Raw genomic sequence first — 16,249 nt, 5'->3', positions numbered from 1 at the left:
GGTTAATTGTAGAGATACCATCTACCCTGCCCCCCATCTCCAAACACATGCGCGTGTGCATTTGTGTGTGTACATATATACATATATATGTACAGGCATACCTTGGAAATACTGCAAGTTTGTTTCCAGACCCCTTCAATAAAGTGAGTATTGCAATAAAGCGAGTCAGAATCTTTATGCTGGTGGAGGGTTTTGTTTTCAATTTGTAAAAAACATAATATCTGTGAAGAACACAATAAAGCAAAGTGCAATAAAAGTGCTGTATGTCTTATATATGTGTGTGTATATCTATGTATCTACATATAAAAGTAATTTATCCTTTATAATAAAGCATGACTACATAATATTCTGTCGACTGTATATTCTATAGACTCTTGTACATCTAGGCTGTTTCCAATAGTCACTATTTTTAAAAAAGCTGCAGTGAACAACATTGGCCTAATTTTGGTACTCATTTTTTTCCAATGGAACAACATTGGTACTAATTTTTTTCCTACTCTTCATTCTATTTCTTTAGAATAAATTCCTTGGAGGGGGCATATAAACGTATTGATGTTGATATAAAATATGTTATTTTACCACAGCTTCATCAGCTTTGGATGTTAATCCTCTTTCCCACATTTTTCTTTCTTTTTTTTGCCAAGTTATCAGTTTTGCCTTTCTTTCTCCACGAACTAATCCTTCATTTCCTCTGAATGCTGCCTCTCTGATTTACTGAGAGAATGATAGGAATCACACTGGAGGCTATACCAGAGGGTGGCTATCGACAAGGAGCACATTTTATAACAAGTTGTACTGCTTTCTGTGTAATAGTGGGGGCATAGAAGAAATGTTATATTCTGCATGGGATTACTTGGTGCAATTTGGCATTGAGAATTTGTAAAACTGAGTAATTTTGTAGGTTTGCTACTGGGATAGCTATAAGTAGGTGTAAAGATTTCTGGTTTTGTAATTTTAACATCAATACATTGTCTATACCAAGAGTTCTAGTTAATGGAATCTAGATGACAATTTGCGTTTCAATAGGAAAGTAACATTAGTTCTTCTTATAGTTTAAGTCGTTTCCCAGAGTCAGTATGTGTGTTGGCCTTATTGCCCTTTTACTGACTTTCCTTAGCCTGCCTTTAAAAAAATTAAAAGTCTGTGTCTTTTAAAATCTTCAGAAACAAAGGGTTTTATATTTAATTTAATCTAGGCCCTTAGTATCCTGAAAAGAATCCTAAGAAGTTGAAGCCTTTGGACTTTTGAAGATGATCTGATAAAGCCTCTTAGAAATTCTCAAGCCCTTCATCTTGCATTGTTTAACCTTTCACTAAAGATCACTTATGACAAATCATTTAAGTACAAAAAAGAGAAGATAATCTCTGGAGGTGTTTTTGCTTATTTTTTCCCTGCTGTTTTTAGGACTTAAAGGAACAGGCACTTCATTAATTTCAGTTTTGCAGTCTGTTTTGCTGTTATCAAAAGGGAATGTGTTCCTAGTTGATCAATTAATGGCAGAATTAAAGAATGTTATAACTCTAATTATGAGACTTTCTCATCTGGACACACATTTATGTATACGTTTATATTTAAAGAGTCATCTAGTATGAGTCCATTTATATGAAAACTCTAGAAAAAACAAATCCATAGAGATAGAAAATAGATTAGTGGTTTCTTGGAGTTGGGGTGAGGGGAGAATGGGGAGTTTCTGCTAATGCAGTTTCTTTTTGGGGCAATGAAAATGTTCTAGAATTGGTGATGATGGTGGTACAACCTCGTCAATATACTAAACAAAACCCACTCAACTATGTACTTCAGCATCTTGCATTTTATGGTATGTGAATTACATCTTAATAAAAATGTCATCAAACAGCCATCCACTTTTTATTCATAGCAAGATTCAAGAAAAAAATAGCCAAATAAACCACATAGTGGTCAGTGATAACCAGCTGGTGGGTCAGCCGTCAAATAGCTGCATAACTATTAGATCCTACACATGAGTCAGTCAGGCCACAAATGCTGCAGGAGTTCAGAGGCAAGAGCATTCAACCTGAGTGCGAACAGTATCTAGGACAGTGTCACACGTCCCTTCTCCTGCATTGCTTCTCCTGGTGGGGGATCAGTCACACACATCCCCCAAAAGATGCAATCTCTTACTATCTTTGTTTTTTTCAAGTTCTTCACCCGTCTCTAAGCTTCAGTTTTCCGTCTATAAAATGGGATGATAATAGTTAACCTTTTATGGTTGTTTTGTGTATTAAACGATGATGATGATAATGTCAGTTACTTACTGAACACTTTCTGTTAGCACATGGCCGAAAAAGTATATTACGTTTATCGTGATATAGTTGTGTGTGGTATGTGGGAGTGTTTTGGGGTAAAGACAGAAATTCACTGTCCTATCATGAGTTCTGTTGGAGATGAGAATTACTGACAAGCTGGTCATATCTTGTGTGCATCAGTTTTTCTGTCTTACGTGGCTAAGGGAAGCTACGTTATTAATAGATGCATTTCAGTTTAGTCATTGGGGCTTTTCTGATATCTTATGTTATTTTTCTTTCTTCCAGGATCTAAAGAAGTACCACTTCTACTACTGGTTTTGCTCCCCTGCTCTCTGTCTTCCCGAGAGTATTCCCCTCATTCAGGGGCCAGTGGGCTTGGATCAAAGGTTTTCACCCAAACAGGTATCAATAATTAAAACAAAATGTAGGTAAAATTGGGTGTAATGTGCAAGAGTAGTTTACCTAGTACATTCTAAAAACAAATAGGCACTTGTCTAGATGAAGAGGCAGTCACTGTGGAATCCTCCAAAGCTGGTACCAAGAGCAGATTTACTTACAACATGTTTGTAAAATGACTTTGAAGGAGTAAGTGAGCAATAATTTTCCAGGTTTTCAGTGACATTTGGTGAAATTCTAAGCCACTAGGGAGGAATTATAGGAACATTTTAAAACACTTAAGAATTTGCTAAAATGCGTCCTTTACTTTCAGTGTGGGCGTCATAAGACAATCAGTATACGTTGGGAAGAGAGTCTTGGAAGCCAAATAGAAGACATTGTCCTTCCCTCGTGCCACATTGCAGAACTTCTGCATCAGGAATGGTATATGCTGAGCTAGTCTTCGCATTTTGAAAAAGATAATAAGGTCTTTAGGGATGGTCCCGAGAAGAGCAATGAAAATCATCAGGAAGGTAGAAAATAGACCCTAAACCAAAGAATTCTGACTGTTGTTGAGGCAAAAAAGTGAGTGGCAAGATGATTTGAACTCACGAAGCACATCAGTCGCTAAAACTCTGAATTGGAAAGCCAGGGAGCAGCCCTCACTGATTAAAAAATAATAATGTTTATTTACTAAGACAAATCAAAAGTTGTGATTTTGTGGAACTAATTTCCCAGTGAGAAATAAGTGGGGAAAAAGGACTATGTGTGGGGATCGACTCCTGATGGGTATGAGGGGGGACAAAAGTGTTCTCAAATGACTGATTGTGGTGATGGTTGCAGAATCCTGTGAACAGGCTAAAAACAGCATTGAATTGTGCACTGTAAGTGGATCAATTGTTTGGTAAGTGAAGTATGTCTCAATAAACCTGTTACAGATGCTGGAAAGTTTTGTGGTAAAATTTGTGCGTGGTTATCACAGGAGAGAAATCATGTTTGATAACCTCTCTCAACCTTGGTGGTTGACATTTGAGAGAACCACCACGCTGTTCCATAAAATGTCCCTTTGTACCCCTAAGACACAACACCATGCACGTGGAAAATGTTATATAAAAGTGAAGTGGTGTTATTTGGGGCATTTTCATGTTCATTTGCTGCAAAAGAATAACAGCTGTGATCAGTCATTTCCAGTTTTCTGGTTCAAAAGTACCTTTTATGTTAATTTTTAGTAGCTGAGAATGAGATGTGTAATTGTCTGGAGGATAACTCAGTATTTCCTGTTTTCAGATTCAAGCCCTTGAGCGTGCATACGACGATCTTTGTCTAACAGAAGGAGTCCCAGCGCTACCTTACTTCTTGATCAAGTATGATGAGAATATGGTGCTGGTTTCCTTACTTAAACACTACAATGATTTCTTCAAAGGTCATAGGACAAAGGTCAGAGAAACTTTGAATATCATTTTGTTATCCAGTAAAAAGAAATCCATTGTTCATGTTGTGATACACTACCTCAAAATTCAAACTCACTTAGATTTCTTTAGCCCTCCAAAGACTGTTTCGTAACATTTCCTTAGCTTCACCGTCTCCCACCCTGCAGTTCCCAGATCAGCTCCTGCTTCAGATTTTCCTAGCTCTGTTGCACCACAGAGTAATTTTGGATTCCTCGCTTCGCATTAGTGATAAAGTTATTTCAGTTTTCCTTCCTGATATATTTTGTATCTATGTTTTAATTTATTCCCAGAGCTTCCACTGTAGTGCAGGCCTTGATTTTCTCACTCCTGGAGTCTTCTTGCTTGCATCTGGCACACCACCACTACAGAAGAACCTTCCTCAAACTGCTCATGTTCACTGTAGAATTGGTTGATCAAGAGTTAATGATGTCTTCCCTCTGGCTCCACGCTACCTGTCCTGCCTCATCTTGCACTATTTTCCTCATACACCATTGCTCCCACTAAGCTCGTCTGTTTTTCACCAGACAGCTCCCCTAATCAAATATATCTAGAATTTTTTTTAATGCCTCTCTTTATCCTCAAGTTGTATCATCTTCCCAAAACATACTCTACCTGTGAAAATCCTAAGAAATTCTCTCTCCTTATTGAATCCTCCCCCACCATGAAGCCTTCCCATGGGGGGGCCATGTGTTATCTCTCCCTTTCTGATCTCATGGCACTTACTCCTTGATCCTCATTTACTGCTGTACTCCCTTGTACAAATTACTTTTTGTGCCGCGTTAGTCTGTAAGCTCCTAGAGGGCAGGGACTGGTTCTTCATGTATCTGTGTCTGCATATTGTCGAGCTATGTGTCTAGTGTCTGAGGCACTCAATAAAATTTTTCAGTGAATGAAAGAGTACTGATAGTGTCTTTTAGAAATGACGAGATATATAGTAAGCCATCTTAGCCATACACGAGATTGTAAATTAAAAATTAAAAATTGATTAGTATTATGAAGTTATGAAATCAAGTGGGATAATTTCAGCAGCCATGTAGCTATAGCAGAGAAGAGAGACCTTTAACTGATGGCCTGATTATTCCTTAGCCTGAACTTAAGAAACATTTTTTTTTTAAGTGCACTCTTTTTTAGAGGGAGCCCTTTTTAAATTGATGACAGGATTAAATTTTTATTAAAATTATTTTCTCTCCCCCAAGGTAGTTTCACAGAACTGTAGCTAAATTAGTAGCAACAAGACCAACCATTAAGCATTTAAAGTCCAGTCTAGAGTGAGGTCCTAGTGTGAGAGCAGGCAGGGCGAAATGGCCTGTGTTTGAAAGCATCTGTAGTTCAGGTTGGGTGTGGTAAATAAGTGGTCCTCCCCCAAAGTGCACCTCGACCAACATAATAACAATTTGCAGAGCACTTTACAGCTTAAAAGAGGCTTTCACATACTTGATCTTGTCATAACTTTGTGAAATAGGTGTTATTAGTATCTGTATTTTCTATTTGATGACTATGAGACTCAAAGTCACACGGCCAGTTGGTCTGATTCCAAAGCCTGTGTGCTTTCTTCCATCCCACTCTCGCATTGTGTGGGTGGAGGTGGGTTTGTCTGATCTTTGGAATCAGACAGATCTGGATTTGACACTCAACATTGCTATTTAGTAACTCGGTGACCTCAGGGAACGTGCATAATCTTTCTTCACTTTAGTCTATCTGTTAAATGGTGGTAATACCACCTCCGACAAGGCTTTGTGAAAATTAAACATGATGATGTGAATAAAATGCCCAGCACGTAGCAGGTGCTCAGTATCCATCCACTTCCTTTCTTCCTCAACAGTAGCGCCTGTTCAAAGATTGAGCAAATCTCTGGAGTCTCCTTAGAAGTGCTCTGGGTGACCCTGAGACCAACCGCCTGCCAAGTTCAGGCATAGAGCCCTTCACTGGGTTAGGGTCACATCTCAGGAAAGACTAGAGTTGCTCAGCACCTATGTTCAGTACATCCTATGGGCCAGAAATTGTGAGGTATGGTTATACCTGTTTTCATGGTATAATCTTCTAGGGGAGAAGAGACACTGACTTGTGGAAAGTTAACTAGACATTCAGGTAACAGGAGAAGTACCAATGAAATGACACGCATGATGCTTTGGTTGTTTTCTTTGCCCTGTCTTGTTCTACCAGACGCTCTGCAGATTGTCGGCCTGGTAGGTGTTGGCCTGGTGGGTGTTGGCTGGCCTCCTGGCAGACCTCCCTATCTGTGGTCCCCACGTTCCCTCCATTCCACCCTACTGCAGGCCCAATGCATTTTCATGTCACTCTTGTACTTAAAACCCGGCTGTGGTTCCTGTTGACGTCAGGATCCAGGTGAAATCAATGAGCTCGGCGCTCAGGGCCTCTCTGAACCCGGCTCCTGCCCATCACTCTGGCCTCACCTCGATCAGGACGCCTCCTGTGTCTGGCTACTGCTCTGCTCTCCAAACTCCCCACACTCCCCCCACCTCTGCCTTCACACATGCCGTTCTCTCTGTCTCCCTTCCTTTACCTGGCCAGGGCCCCCCACCCCCGCCCCCTGGGAAGCACTGGCTGATTCTATCCAATATTTGATATCCCTCTGCTGTGCTCCGGTGGCAGCCTCTCTCCTGGCACTGACCGACCGCTAATGTCATTGTTGGTTTGCTTATCGGCCTGCCCCCTCTCCCCACCAGCCTGTGAAACAGCTTTAGCACAGAAATCGTGTTTTACCCCACACTGTATCCTCTACATTTAGTGGGGTGCCGGGTACTCAATGGGCACCTGACGTGCGAATGTGGAGAGGAGGGGGAGATCACTGTGGGCTGGTCTAATTACAGAAGGCAGGAGACTTTTGGGAACTCTAAGCATCCCTTCACTTGAAGTCATTCCTGCTTTTACTGCATTAATCTAGTTCACCCTCTTTCACATAATTCCAGTTTCTCTTCAGTGTTCCTGATTCATGCACTTTCCTTGCAGGTTTTTACCATAGTCTACAAAAAAATAGGCATCCTTTGTAGTGTGAACTCCTGCAGTTGTGCTCTGGCTGTGTGTTTTCCTCCTTTCCCTGCCACCTCCTCTTCCCAGGGCTTTGAAGCCCCTGGGGAAGTCACTGTTCCCCTGTGAGCCTTGGTGTCCTCACGTGTGAGTGGGAAAGGTTGGCGGCCTCCAGCTTTCTCCCTGTTCAGCCTGTTTTCTTTTCTGGGGGGTCTCGTGGTGTCCGCGGTGCCTGTGACCACCTCCTCCATTCTGGACTCCCCTCCAGGCCCCAGACCTTGTTATCCAACGGCCTGCTTGTCTTTTCCAGCCCCTCACATTCACCATGTCCAAGCTGAACTCATGATCTTCGCCCCAAGTCTGGGCATCAGTCTTGGAATGATGCCGCCGGCCATCCAATGATATGAGCCAGAAATCTGGGCAGTCTGCCAAGTACCTCTCTGTCCTGTATCACCCCCATATCCTGTGGATTTTGTTTCCTAAACTCTCCCAGTCCGCTTCCTTTGCATTTTTTCTGCCATCACCCCAGTCTGAGCTGCTACAATCTTTCCTCTGCTTTCTTGCTGTAGCTTCCTGATGGGCTCCTTGTGTCTGCTCTGGCCTTCCTCCAATCCATCCCTATATCATCCAAAGCAGTGCTTTGAAAAGCAAATCTGATCATGTCACTCTCCAAATGAAACATAGCAATGTCATCTTCCTTGTGCTCTGAGAATAATAACCAAATTCTCTAATATAGCATACAGGACTCTCCATGGCCTGGCCCCTGTGAATATCCAGCCCCAAGGTGGTCCATATTCCCTCTTGCTTTATACCCTGCCACACCTCTGAGGCGTCGTCCTGCCACCGGGCCTTTGCACATGCGTCTTTGATGGATTTCCTCTATTTCTTGGATGACTTATGGTTATTAAAGCAATTGCTTCATGCCAGACTTCTTTGACTATCACTTATAGTTAAAAATACCTGTTACCTTATGACTCAATGATCATGTCTGTGTGTCTTTAGATGTATACACACACAAACAGAACTGAAACAAAACTTCCACAAAATAGTACTTTACTAGATGCTATGTACTCTATTTTCTATTCTACTTTATCTTTTTGAAAAATGCTAGTTGTGACCCACTAAATGATCACAAATAGCTTCTCACCTGTATTTGGGACAATGCTGTGTGCCCATTTTGAGAATATTGGCAGATAAATGCTACTTTTCTCTCTTTTCTCCTTCTTTCTCCTTTCTCTTCTGCCTATTCCACCCCCACCTCCAGCTCTCCCCAGTGAAATTATAATTGTACATTTTCTTGGGTGATCTTTGATTAATATCTTTTTTCCCCATGTAAATGTAAGCTCCACAAGGGCAGGTACCTTATCTTTGATTTCCCACTACTGTATCTGCCTCCCGTAGTATTGTGCCTGGCTTGTAAAATACAGTGGAGGAATGGCGGCCTGTCTGCATGAGTTGTTGTGAGGATTGGAGCTCACATGTGAAGCACCTCGGTCAGTGCCTGACACACAGAAGCCATCAGTAAGTGGTAGGTCACTCTTAGTGTGGCTCATTATAAATGTCCTCTTGAATGTGAGTATTCTGCTGTCTGATTAAGGCCCTGTAGCTTATAAAGGCTTTCCTAAATTGTTTACGCACCTAAAGTATACGTCTAGTGTGAGGCACAGATGTGCTTAGTGGTCCAGCAGGAGACAATACTGGAGGGAAGGGGGCGGTATGTGATCTACAATGGGTAATTTAGAGCAGTGGTTCTTCATTTGGGTTGGAGTGGTGGTACATAACCTCTTTGAGAATTTGATAGAAGCAGTGGATCCTCGTTCCAGAAAAATGCGTATCTAATATCTACTGTGAGGGGATCCACAGAACACTGAAACCTATTCATGGATCCTATTTGGGTCCCTCACTCAGAGGAAGATGAAGGGAAGGATGGGAGTTAAGACTGTCTGGGGGGGACCTGTGGGATTGCTGAGGTCAGGAAGGGTGTGGCCCATCTCTGTTCCAAGCTAGAGTGGGACTTTTGCATCCAGAGATACAGCTCACTCATGTCCTGAGCCTCAGCTGGCTGTGAGAGAGTGAGTACCTGCCCTTGAAGAGGGTACGCTGTCCACCGAGCCAGCAGCAGCTAAGTTCTAACTGTGTGCCCCACAGAGCTGGTCACTCACACGTGCCATCCGTAATTCTTCCAACACCCTGCAAGGTGAGTAGTAGTGTTCCCATTTTATAGATGAGGAGAGTGGAAATGAGGTTGGAGAATGGAAGCCTTGCCACACTTGAATGACTTTCTCTCACAGTCAGAATGCTTGCCATCATGGAAAGAGAAGCATCTGCTTTTTTGTCCCTGGCTCACAGCTTCCTACTCATGTTGTGATAAAGCAGGAAGGCCAGACTTTGGGTCCCAACTGCAACTTCATGAACTGAGCCCTTTGAAAAGTCTCGATTTCCTCCTCACGTACAAGGATACAGAAATAACAGCCTTGTTTTCTTGCATGGTTGTGAGAAGTAAGAGACGATGGATATAGACAGGCTTTATCAAGTTTTACTCACATGTTAGAATTGTTTCCACTGTGTTTTCTTAGAATAAGTTTGTCAGTTTTCATTTTCAAAGGAAAATGCTTTTCTTTGGACTAGCCACAGTCTCTAGCTATTCTGTAAAAAAATGGAATTTGGAGGCCCTGAGTTATGCAGCTGACTTTGCCTTTACCAAAAAAAGGCTAACTTTCTTGCCTTTTTGTATTACAAAAAAGCCTGAAGAAATTAGGGGTGGTCTACCTGCAGAAGAAGCCCCTTCTGAGATCTTCAGGGTTATCAGGGCAGAAGCCCCCAAGCATCAGGAAGGTTTTACCAGTTCAGTAATGGTGCTTTCTTTAAATTAAAGCTCAATTGCAAATGCATCTTTGATTGATTTCCTCTATATCTTGGATGACTTATGGTTATTAAAGCAATTGCTTCATGCCAAACTTCTTTGACTATCACTTATAGTTAAAAACACCTGTTACATTATGACTCAATGATCACGTCTGTGTGTCTTTAGATGTATACACACACAAACAGAACTGAAACAAAACTTCCACAAAATAGTACTTTACTAGATGCTATGTACTCTATTTTCTATTCTACTTTATCTTTTTGAAAAATGCTAGTTGTGACCCACTAAATGATCACAAATAGCTTCTCACCTGTATTTGGGACAATGCTGTGTGCCCATTTTGAGAATATTGGCAGATAAATACTACTACTTTTCTCTCCTACCAACAGTGTACCCTTACCAGCTTTGAATGTTATACATACTTTGATACATTTGGTCAGTTGAAAATGGGCCCTGTTTAAATTCTTATTTCCCTCAGTAAAATATTGACTCCACTTAATGGTCATGGTCCTGCATGGCTGCAACAAATAGCTCTTGTGATTACATTAAAAACACCCAAATCGCTCTCCCATTGCCAATCTTGGGAAAAATTGCTTGAGTCTTTTACTTTCTTCAGGGCAGTAATTGAAGATTGGATGTTTGGGAAATGTTTGGTCATTTCACAACATTAGCTTTTAATTCTAGGGCTTTGAAATCTTCGGACGAAGCAATAGCATTGGTATGCTTCTAGCGGGGTTCTTTTTTCACTTAGCGATCTTTGCATCTTAACAGCCATCTGTGACATCACTGTGCATCAGATATTTGAATTTTTTTTCTCTCATACTTTTAAAACATGTAATCTTTGGTGCATTTCCTATTATATCAAATGTTTGGGTAATAGTCATTTATCAGATAAACAGGTTTTATGGGTCAGTGTGGAAATTTCTCAAGTCACTCAAGTTGACAGTTCCCCCCCTTTCCTTTCTCACGTTGTGCTTTTTCAGTGGTTGTTGGCTGGACCATAGCCAGACCGTTGACTGGACCACCTAAATGAATTTTGTGTTCTCAGCCAAGTGGAAAGGAACATTTATTTCATCAACCTCCTAAACAAAATTGTTTTTTAAAAAAAATCACATTTTGCTTCTTTCTGCTGATTTGTTTATAAAAGGAAGTGATTTGTCACTCAATGAATTTGTGGCAAAGCCAGTTCTAGAACCCAGAACTCCTTTCCAATGATTGCTCTGATTGCCATGTAAAAAATAAAATCCATTTACCCAAATAGTTTATCTGGCTTACCTAGTATTATGCTGAATAATTCTTCAATGACTGAGGTTCCTGATTTCGTTATTAAGGCACTTCACGATGGTGGAGTCACTTTTAAATACTCAAAGGAATAGTAAATTGTATGCAACTGAGTGTCAAATGGGTTCTGTCATTTTCCTATCCAGATGCTTGCCTTTTGTACTCATGCGTGCTTTATGTGGGTAGGAGTTACTTCAAAGCATTTTCACGCTGACCTTCCTTAATGGATACGTGATAGATTTCTCTTCAGCAGTTCATTCCTGCTCTGTAGCTTATCTTATGTCATGTTGCTCTAAGAACTCATTCCTGATCTTTTCTCCTCAAAAATATATTTCTTTTTTTCTTCTTACCTTCCTACCTCATTGCCTTTGTCGGAAGTATGCTCATTATTTGAAATTAGGCATCCACTTACCGTATGTAAAATAAACATTCTAATTTATATAATTTAAATACCACTTAGTCCCAACACGTTTGCAGAAGATAAAAGCTAGACGCAGAAAATATTTGATATACTAGATGCTTATCCCTTTCTTTTCTCTGCCATGTAAGAAAAGATCATCTTGTAACTGAAGATAGATAACTATGTAATGGTGATAGATTAAACTGAAGAAAGAGGTCAGTGAAGTTACGACAATAGAGTTTATTTATGTTGGGTCACAGTTCCCATTTGTTGAGTGTCTGCCTTGTCTCTGTGCTAAGTGCAGGCAAGAGTTATCCTATAGATGAGAAAACTAAGGCTTAGAGACGTTAAGTAAACTGCTGAGGGTTGCATGAGAGTAACTCAGGACATTTGGTAAGAGCCCAGGTTTATGGAGTCATATTTGAAAATTGAAATTTAGAATCTATGTGAATGGCCTTTTCTAGATTGGTGCCGTCTAGGTTCTATCAAGGTGAAAATTAAATAGCCTTTAGACACCGCATAAAATTAAACCTTAACTTAGTCTGTGTTGTTTTGTAACCTATGTAGGACTTGTTTCTCTTTGAACTTTCTCTAAAGTTCACTCATTCTGGAGTTAGAAGAAATCCTTTGAGATAAAATGATTCACCCCCTTCATTTTACAGGTGAGGAAAGAACTTCCCCAAGTTCTTAAAATCAATTCGCTACAGGATTAGAGCACATGACCTGCTGATGCTCCAGCCAGTGTTATTGTTGTTGGTGTTTTCGCTGCATCAGGCCCTTTTCTCCTTCTAACCTGTCTCACGTGTTACAGAAGTGGAATGTCCGTTTCTCCCTTCTCCCCCTTTCCTTGCTGGGTAACAGAGTTGTAAATGCCTTTGATGAACTTAAAATAGAAAAAGAAATTGAAGCAATGATTCCTTAGTAAGTGTAGTTTGTGTAACAGATACAGTCTGTCACGATTGAGGGAAACAAAATAAAAAGGTGTTTCAGGTGGTGGCGGTGGCCAACTGGACCAGAAAAGCTCCAGGAAGACAACTTCCTTACTCCGAGGGAGCTGTAGGCCAGAGAGCTCATTCTCAGAGTTCTCTTGCTTCGCGTAGGAAATCCTGTTTTAGACCATACTCTCACATTCTCACCCAGGAGGATCCCAGTGCTAAATATCATTGAATGGAGGACCTGCCATGTTGGAAAAGGAAAAGGAACTGGCTGAAATGCTGCATCGTGGTTTTATCTGTAAGCTTCAGGTCTCTGTTGGTCAGACATCACCTTTCCTCCTCTAGCTGCCTCCCAGGTTACCTGCCCAACATGGGCGAGAGGGGAGAGCTTTTCATATATTGGGGCCTATAGAAATGGACCAGTTCTGTTATTTATTCAACAGATATTTGCTGAGCATCAGGTACTGTGCCAGCTACTAGAGCTGGGAGGATGAATGTGACAGAGGCTGCTCCTGCCCTCACGGAGCTTGTAGACCAGCAAGAGAAACATGTGAAATGTGTCCTGTATTTTCTCCATTCTCAAGTGCTTTTTTTCTTCATAAATTTTCTCAAGTCAGGAATTTCTTACAGTTCTTGTGTGTATTCAATGTGGTAATGATTCCCCTTTTTTTTCTGTCCAATTTGAAAGTGCGTTTTATAATCTATGGTGCCTTTGAACCAAGAAAATACAAAGGTTCAACAAATAATCTGTTACTGTAAGGAAAATATAGGGTGCAATGAACCCTGTTTTAAGCAAGCACTTGTTTTCTCCTTCTTAGACTCCAGGCAGCTAGTGCAGAAATGATAGTGTACATAGAGGCGCATGGGGAGGTCCCTGAACATGCAGGTATCAGTACTTAGGGATCAGTACTTAGATGTCAGTACTCTGGGGTTGGGTCAGGTGGTGCAAGTTCAAAGAGCTTCCCAGGAAATTCTGATGCAGGTGGTCGGTGGTGGCCACAGTTTGTGAAACTATTGCAAGACGCTCAAGCAGTGATTTGCAACCTGGCTGCACATTAGAATCCCCTGGGGCGCTTTTAAAACAGCTAATACTCAACCTGCGCCCCACACCAATGGAAAAACCTCTGGAAGTGGGGTCCAGGCAGCAGGATTTTTGAAAGCTGTCCAGGCGATTGCCACATGCGTTCAAATGTGAGAACCAGGGCTAGAGAAGGATGAGGACTGGGGCGGCCACCCTCCTACTGCCGTGAGCATGGGAACCCCCCGGATCCAGCAGGGCTGCGGACGGCCCGAGATGCTGCATTTCTGACAGGGCCCCGGTGGTGCCCATGCTGCTGGGGCACAGAGCACATTTTGGGAGCGTGGGGAGACTGAGTCAAACCAGAGTTCTCAAGGTAATGCGGACTAGCCCCACAGATGTTCTTGCTTTTGTCTACAAGACCACCTTCTGTATGGCCTGTGGACTGGCCCAACCGCGTCAGAATTACTCGGGCATGTTCAGAATTACAGGCACACATGGCTAGACTCACCCATGGAGATTCGCATCGCTCATAACGACTTGTGAATAGCACAAGGTCTCTGTGGGGCTATGAGCAGGGCTTTTCAGGTTCAGGATCATCTCATTTAATCCTCACTACATCTCTGTGGCGCAGGTACTATTATTTCCCCCCGTGAGTCACAGAAACCAAGCTGTGGCCTGGAGGAGTGGACTAGTTTGCCTCAGGCCACTCATTGAGTAAGGGGGATACTCAGATTAGTCTCTGCAAGCTCTGTTTTTAAAAGCTCCCTAGCTGATGATGTTTTATCTCCCTGTGAGAAAGGAAATCTCAAATAAAGATATCCTGTATTTCCTGAAAGGATGGCCATACATATGAATCTGTTTGTATTGTATTAAATATGAATCTATTTGCATTTCAGACATGAAAATGCATCTAGGCAAAAAGCTTCAGTTTCAGGAATAAGACAATTTATAGCAGAGAAGGCAGCAAACGTTTATTAAAAATGTCTTTGAAATAGTGCAGTAATTATCTGATAAGACAATAGTAAAACTCATTTTCAGAGATTTATTGAGCACAGATGAAGATGACTCAATTATCCTTCAATAGGAAATAGAAAAAAATTGTGGACATCAATACAATGGACTGCCATTCAGCCACTCCTGACCGTGGTTGTAGAATGACATTTATTGGCATGGAAGAGAGTTTACAATAGAATAAGAGGTATAAAACAGTATAGTGTGATCCTGTAGGAACGGAGTCCCAGAGAGCAGTTTCCAGGCTCTCAACCTCACGTGGAAAGGTGCTGGCTGGGGTAGTAGATGGCCGTCAGCTGTAACCAGTTTGCCATTAGCCACTAATGTAACTGCCATGACTGCGCTAGCAGGCGCGGATTGTGGCTAACAAGAGCAGTTAGTAGCGAATTGCAGATGTTGCGGATTGTGTGGATTCTACTTCCTGTGTCTCGCCTGGCTGCCAGCTACACTGGTGCAGGAAGACCCCTTGTTGGGGTACTGGTGGATGTTTGCTTCTTGTGTCTCGACCGGCTGCCTTCCAGAATATAGTGGTGTGACTCCCCTATCTATGGCTCCGTTGTTGTTCCTTTTTGGCCTCACCATGTCCTGCGTTCTGGTGCGGGCAGTGGGAGCTGAGACCCCGCATTACAGATCCCGTTTTTGTTTAAAAGTTGTAATAATAAAAACATATGTATGTAAAGAATAAAGTTAAGGGAAGTTACACACCAGGATGTTAATAGTGGTTCTCTCTCGATGGTGGTGGTATGTTTTCGTCCTTCCCTTCCTTCCTACCCTTTTCCTCCTTCCCCTCTCCTCCTGTTTCCTCCCCTCCCCTCCCCCCCTTTTTTTTTCCTGTCTTTCTTTCATCTGAATATTGGTTAAGTACCTTCTTTATGGCTGACATTGTGCTCAGTACTGTGGTAAATATATGGGCTGATCCCATTCTTACAGAACTAGCTGGATCTAGAGTAACCAAAAGCTTACCTGCCATTTTTTTATTTAACCCACAGCTACATTTATAATGGAAACCTGTGCATTAACTTACGGTTCTCTGCAACCATCTTTTCTCCCTCCCTCCTTTCATCTTTCCATCCATCATCCACCCATCCTTCCATCCACCCATCCATCCATCCATCCTTTTTAGTTATTCAGCAAGCATTCCCTAAGTATCTGGTATGTGTCTGTGAACTGATCATGGGGAGATACTCTCTGTTCTCTAGATGCTCATTGTCTTCTTTTTTTAAAATAAACTTTTTATTTTGGAATAATTTTAGATTTACAGAAAAGTTGCAGAGATCGTGCATAGAGTTCCCATGTATCTTCACCCTGTTTCAATTTTCTCTAATGCCACCACCTTACATTACCGTGGTACATTTGTCAAAACTGAGAAACCAACATTAGTACATTATTACAAACTAAACTTGAGACTTTATTCAGATGCCACCAGTTTCTCCAATAACACCCACTTCCTGTTCCAGGATCCCATCCAGGAGACCACATTGCATTGTCACCAGGTCTCCTTAGTCTCCTCTGGTCTGTGACAGATTCTCAGACTTTTCTTGTTTTTGATGACCTTGACAGTTTTAAGGCGTGCTGGTCAGCTACTTTGGTCGACTGCCTCTTAATTTCGTTTCTCTGATGTTTCCTTATGATTAGACTGGGGTTATGGGTTTTTGGA

At 41.7% G+C, this 16,249-nt stretch overlaps 1 protein-coding gene across 4 annotated transcripts in view; it reads left to right on the top strand.

Moving 5' to 3' along the window:
- ATG7 (autophagy related 7) overlaps nt 1-16,249 on the top strand; it is a 219,893-nt gene that overhangs the window by 27,824 nt on the left and 175,820 nt on the right. For all 4 annotated transcript variants that reach the window (XM_019732654.2, XM_019732653.2, XM_074312982.1 and 1 more), the window contains exons 6-7: nt 2,550-2,666; nt 3,927-4,076. In XM_019732654.2, the coding sequence (XP_019588213.2) occupies nt 2,550-2,666; nt 3,927-4,076 (267 nt within the window). The remainder of the gene's footprint in view (nt 1-2,549; nt 2,667-3,926; nt 4,077-16,249) is intronic.

Source organism: Rhinolophus sinicus, linkage group LG10 (assembly GCF_036562045.2).
Source record: "Rhinolophus sinicus isolate RSC01 linkage group LG10, ASM3656204v1, whole genome shotgun sequence".
Classification (NCBI taxonomy): domain Eukaryota; kingdom Metazoa; phylum Chordata; class Mammalia; order Chiroptera; family Rhinolophidae; genus Rhinolophus; species Rhinolophus sinicus.
The sequence above is the reverse complement of the archived record's forward strand: the minus strand, read 5'-3'. Positions and strand labels throughout refer to the sequence as shown.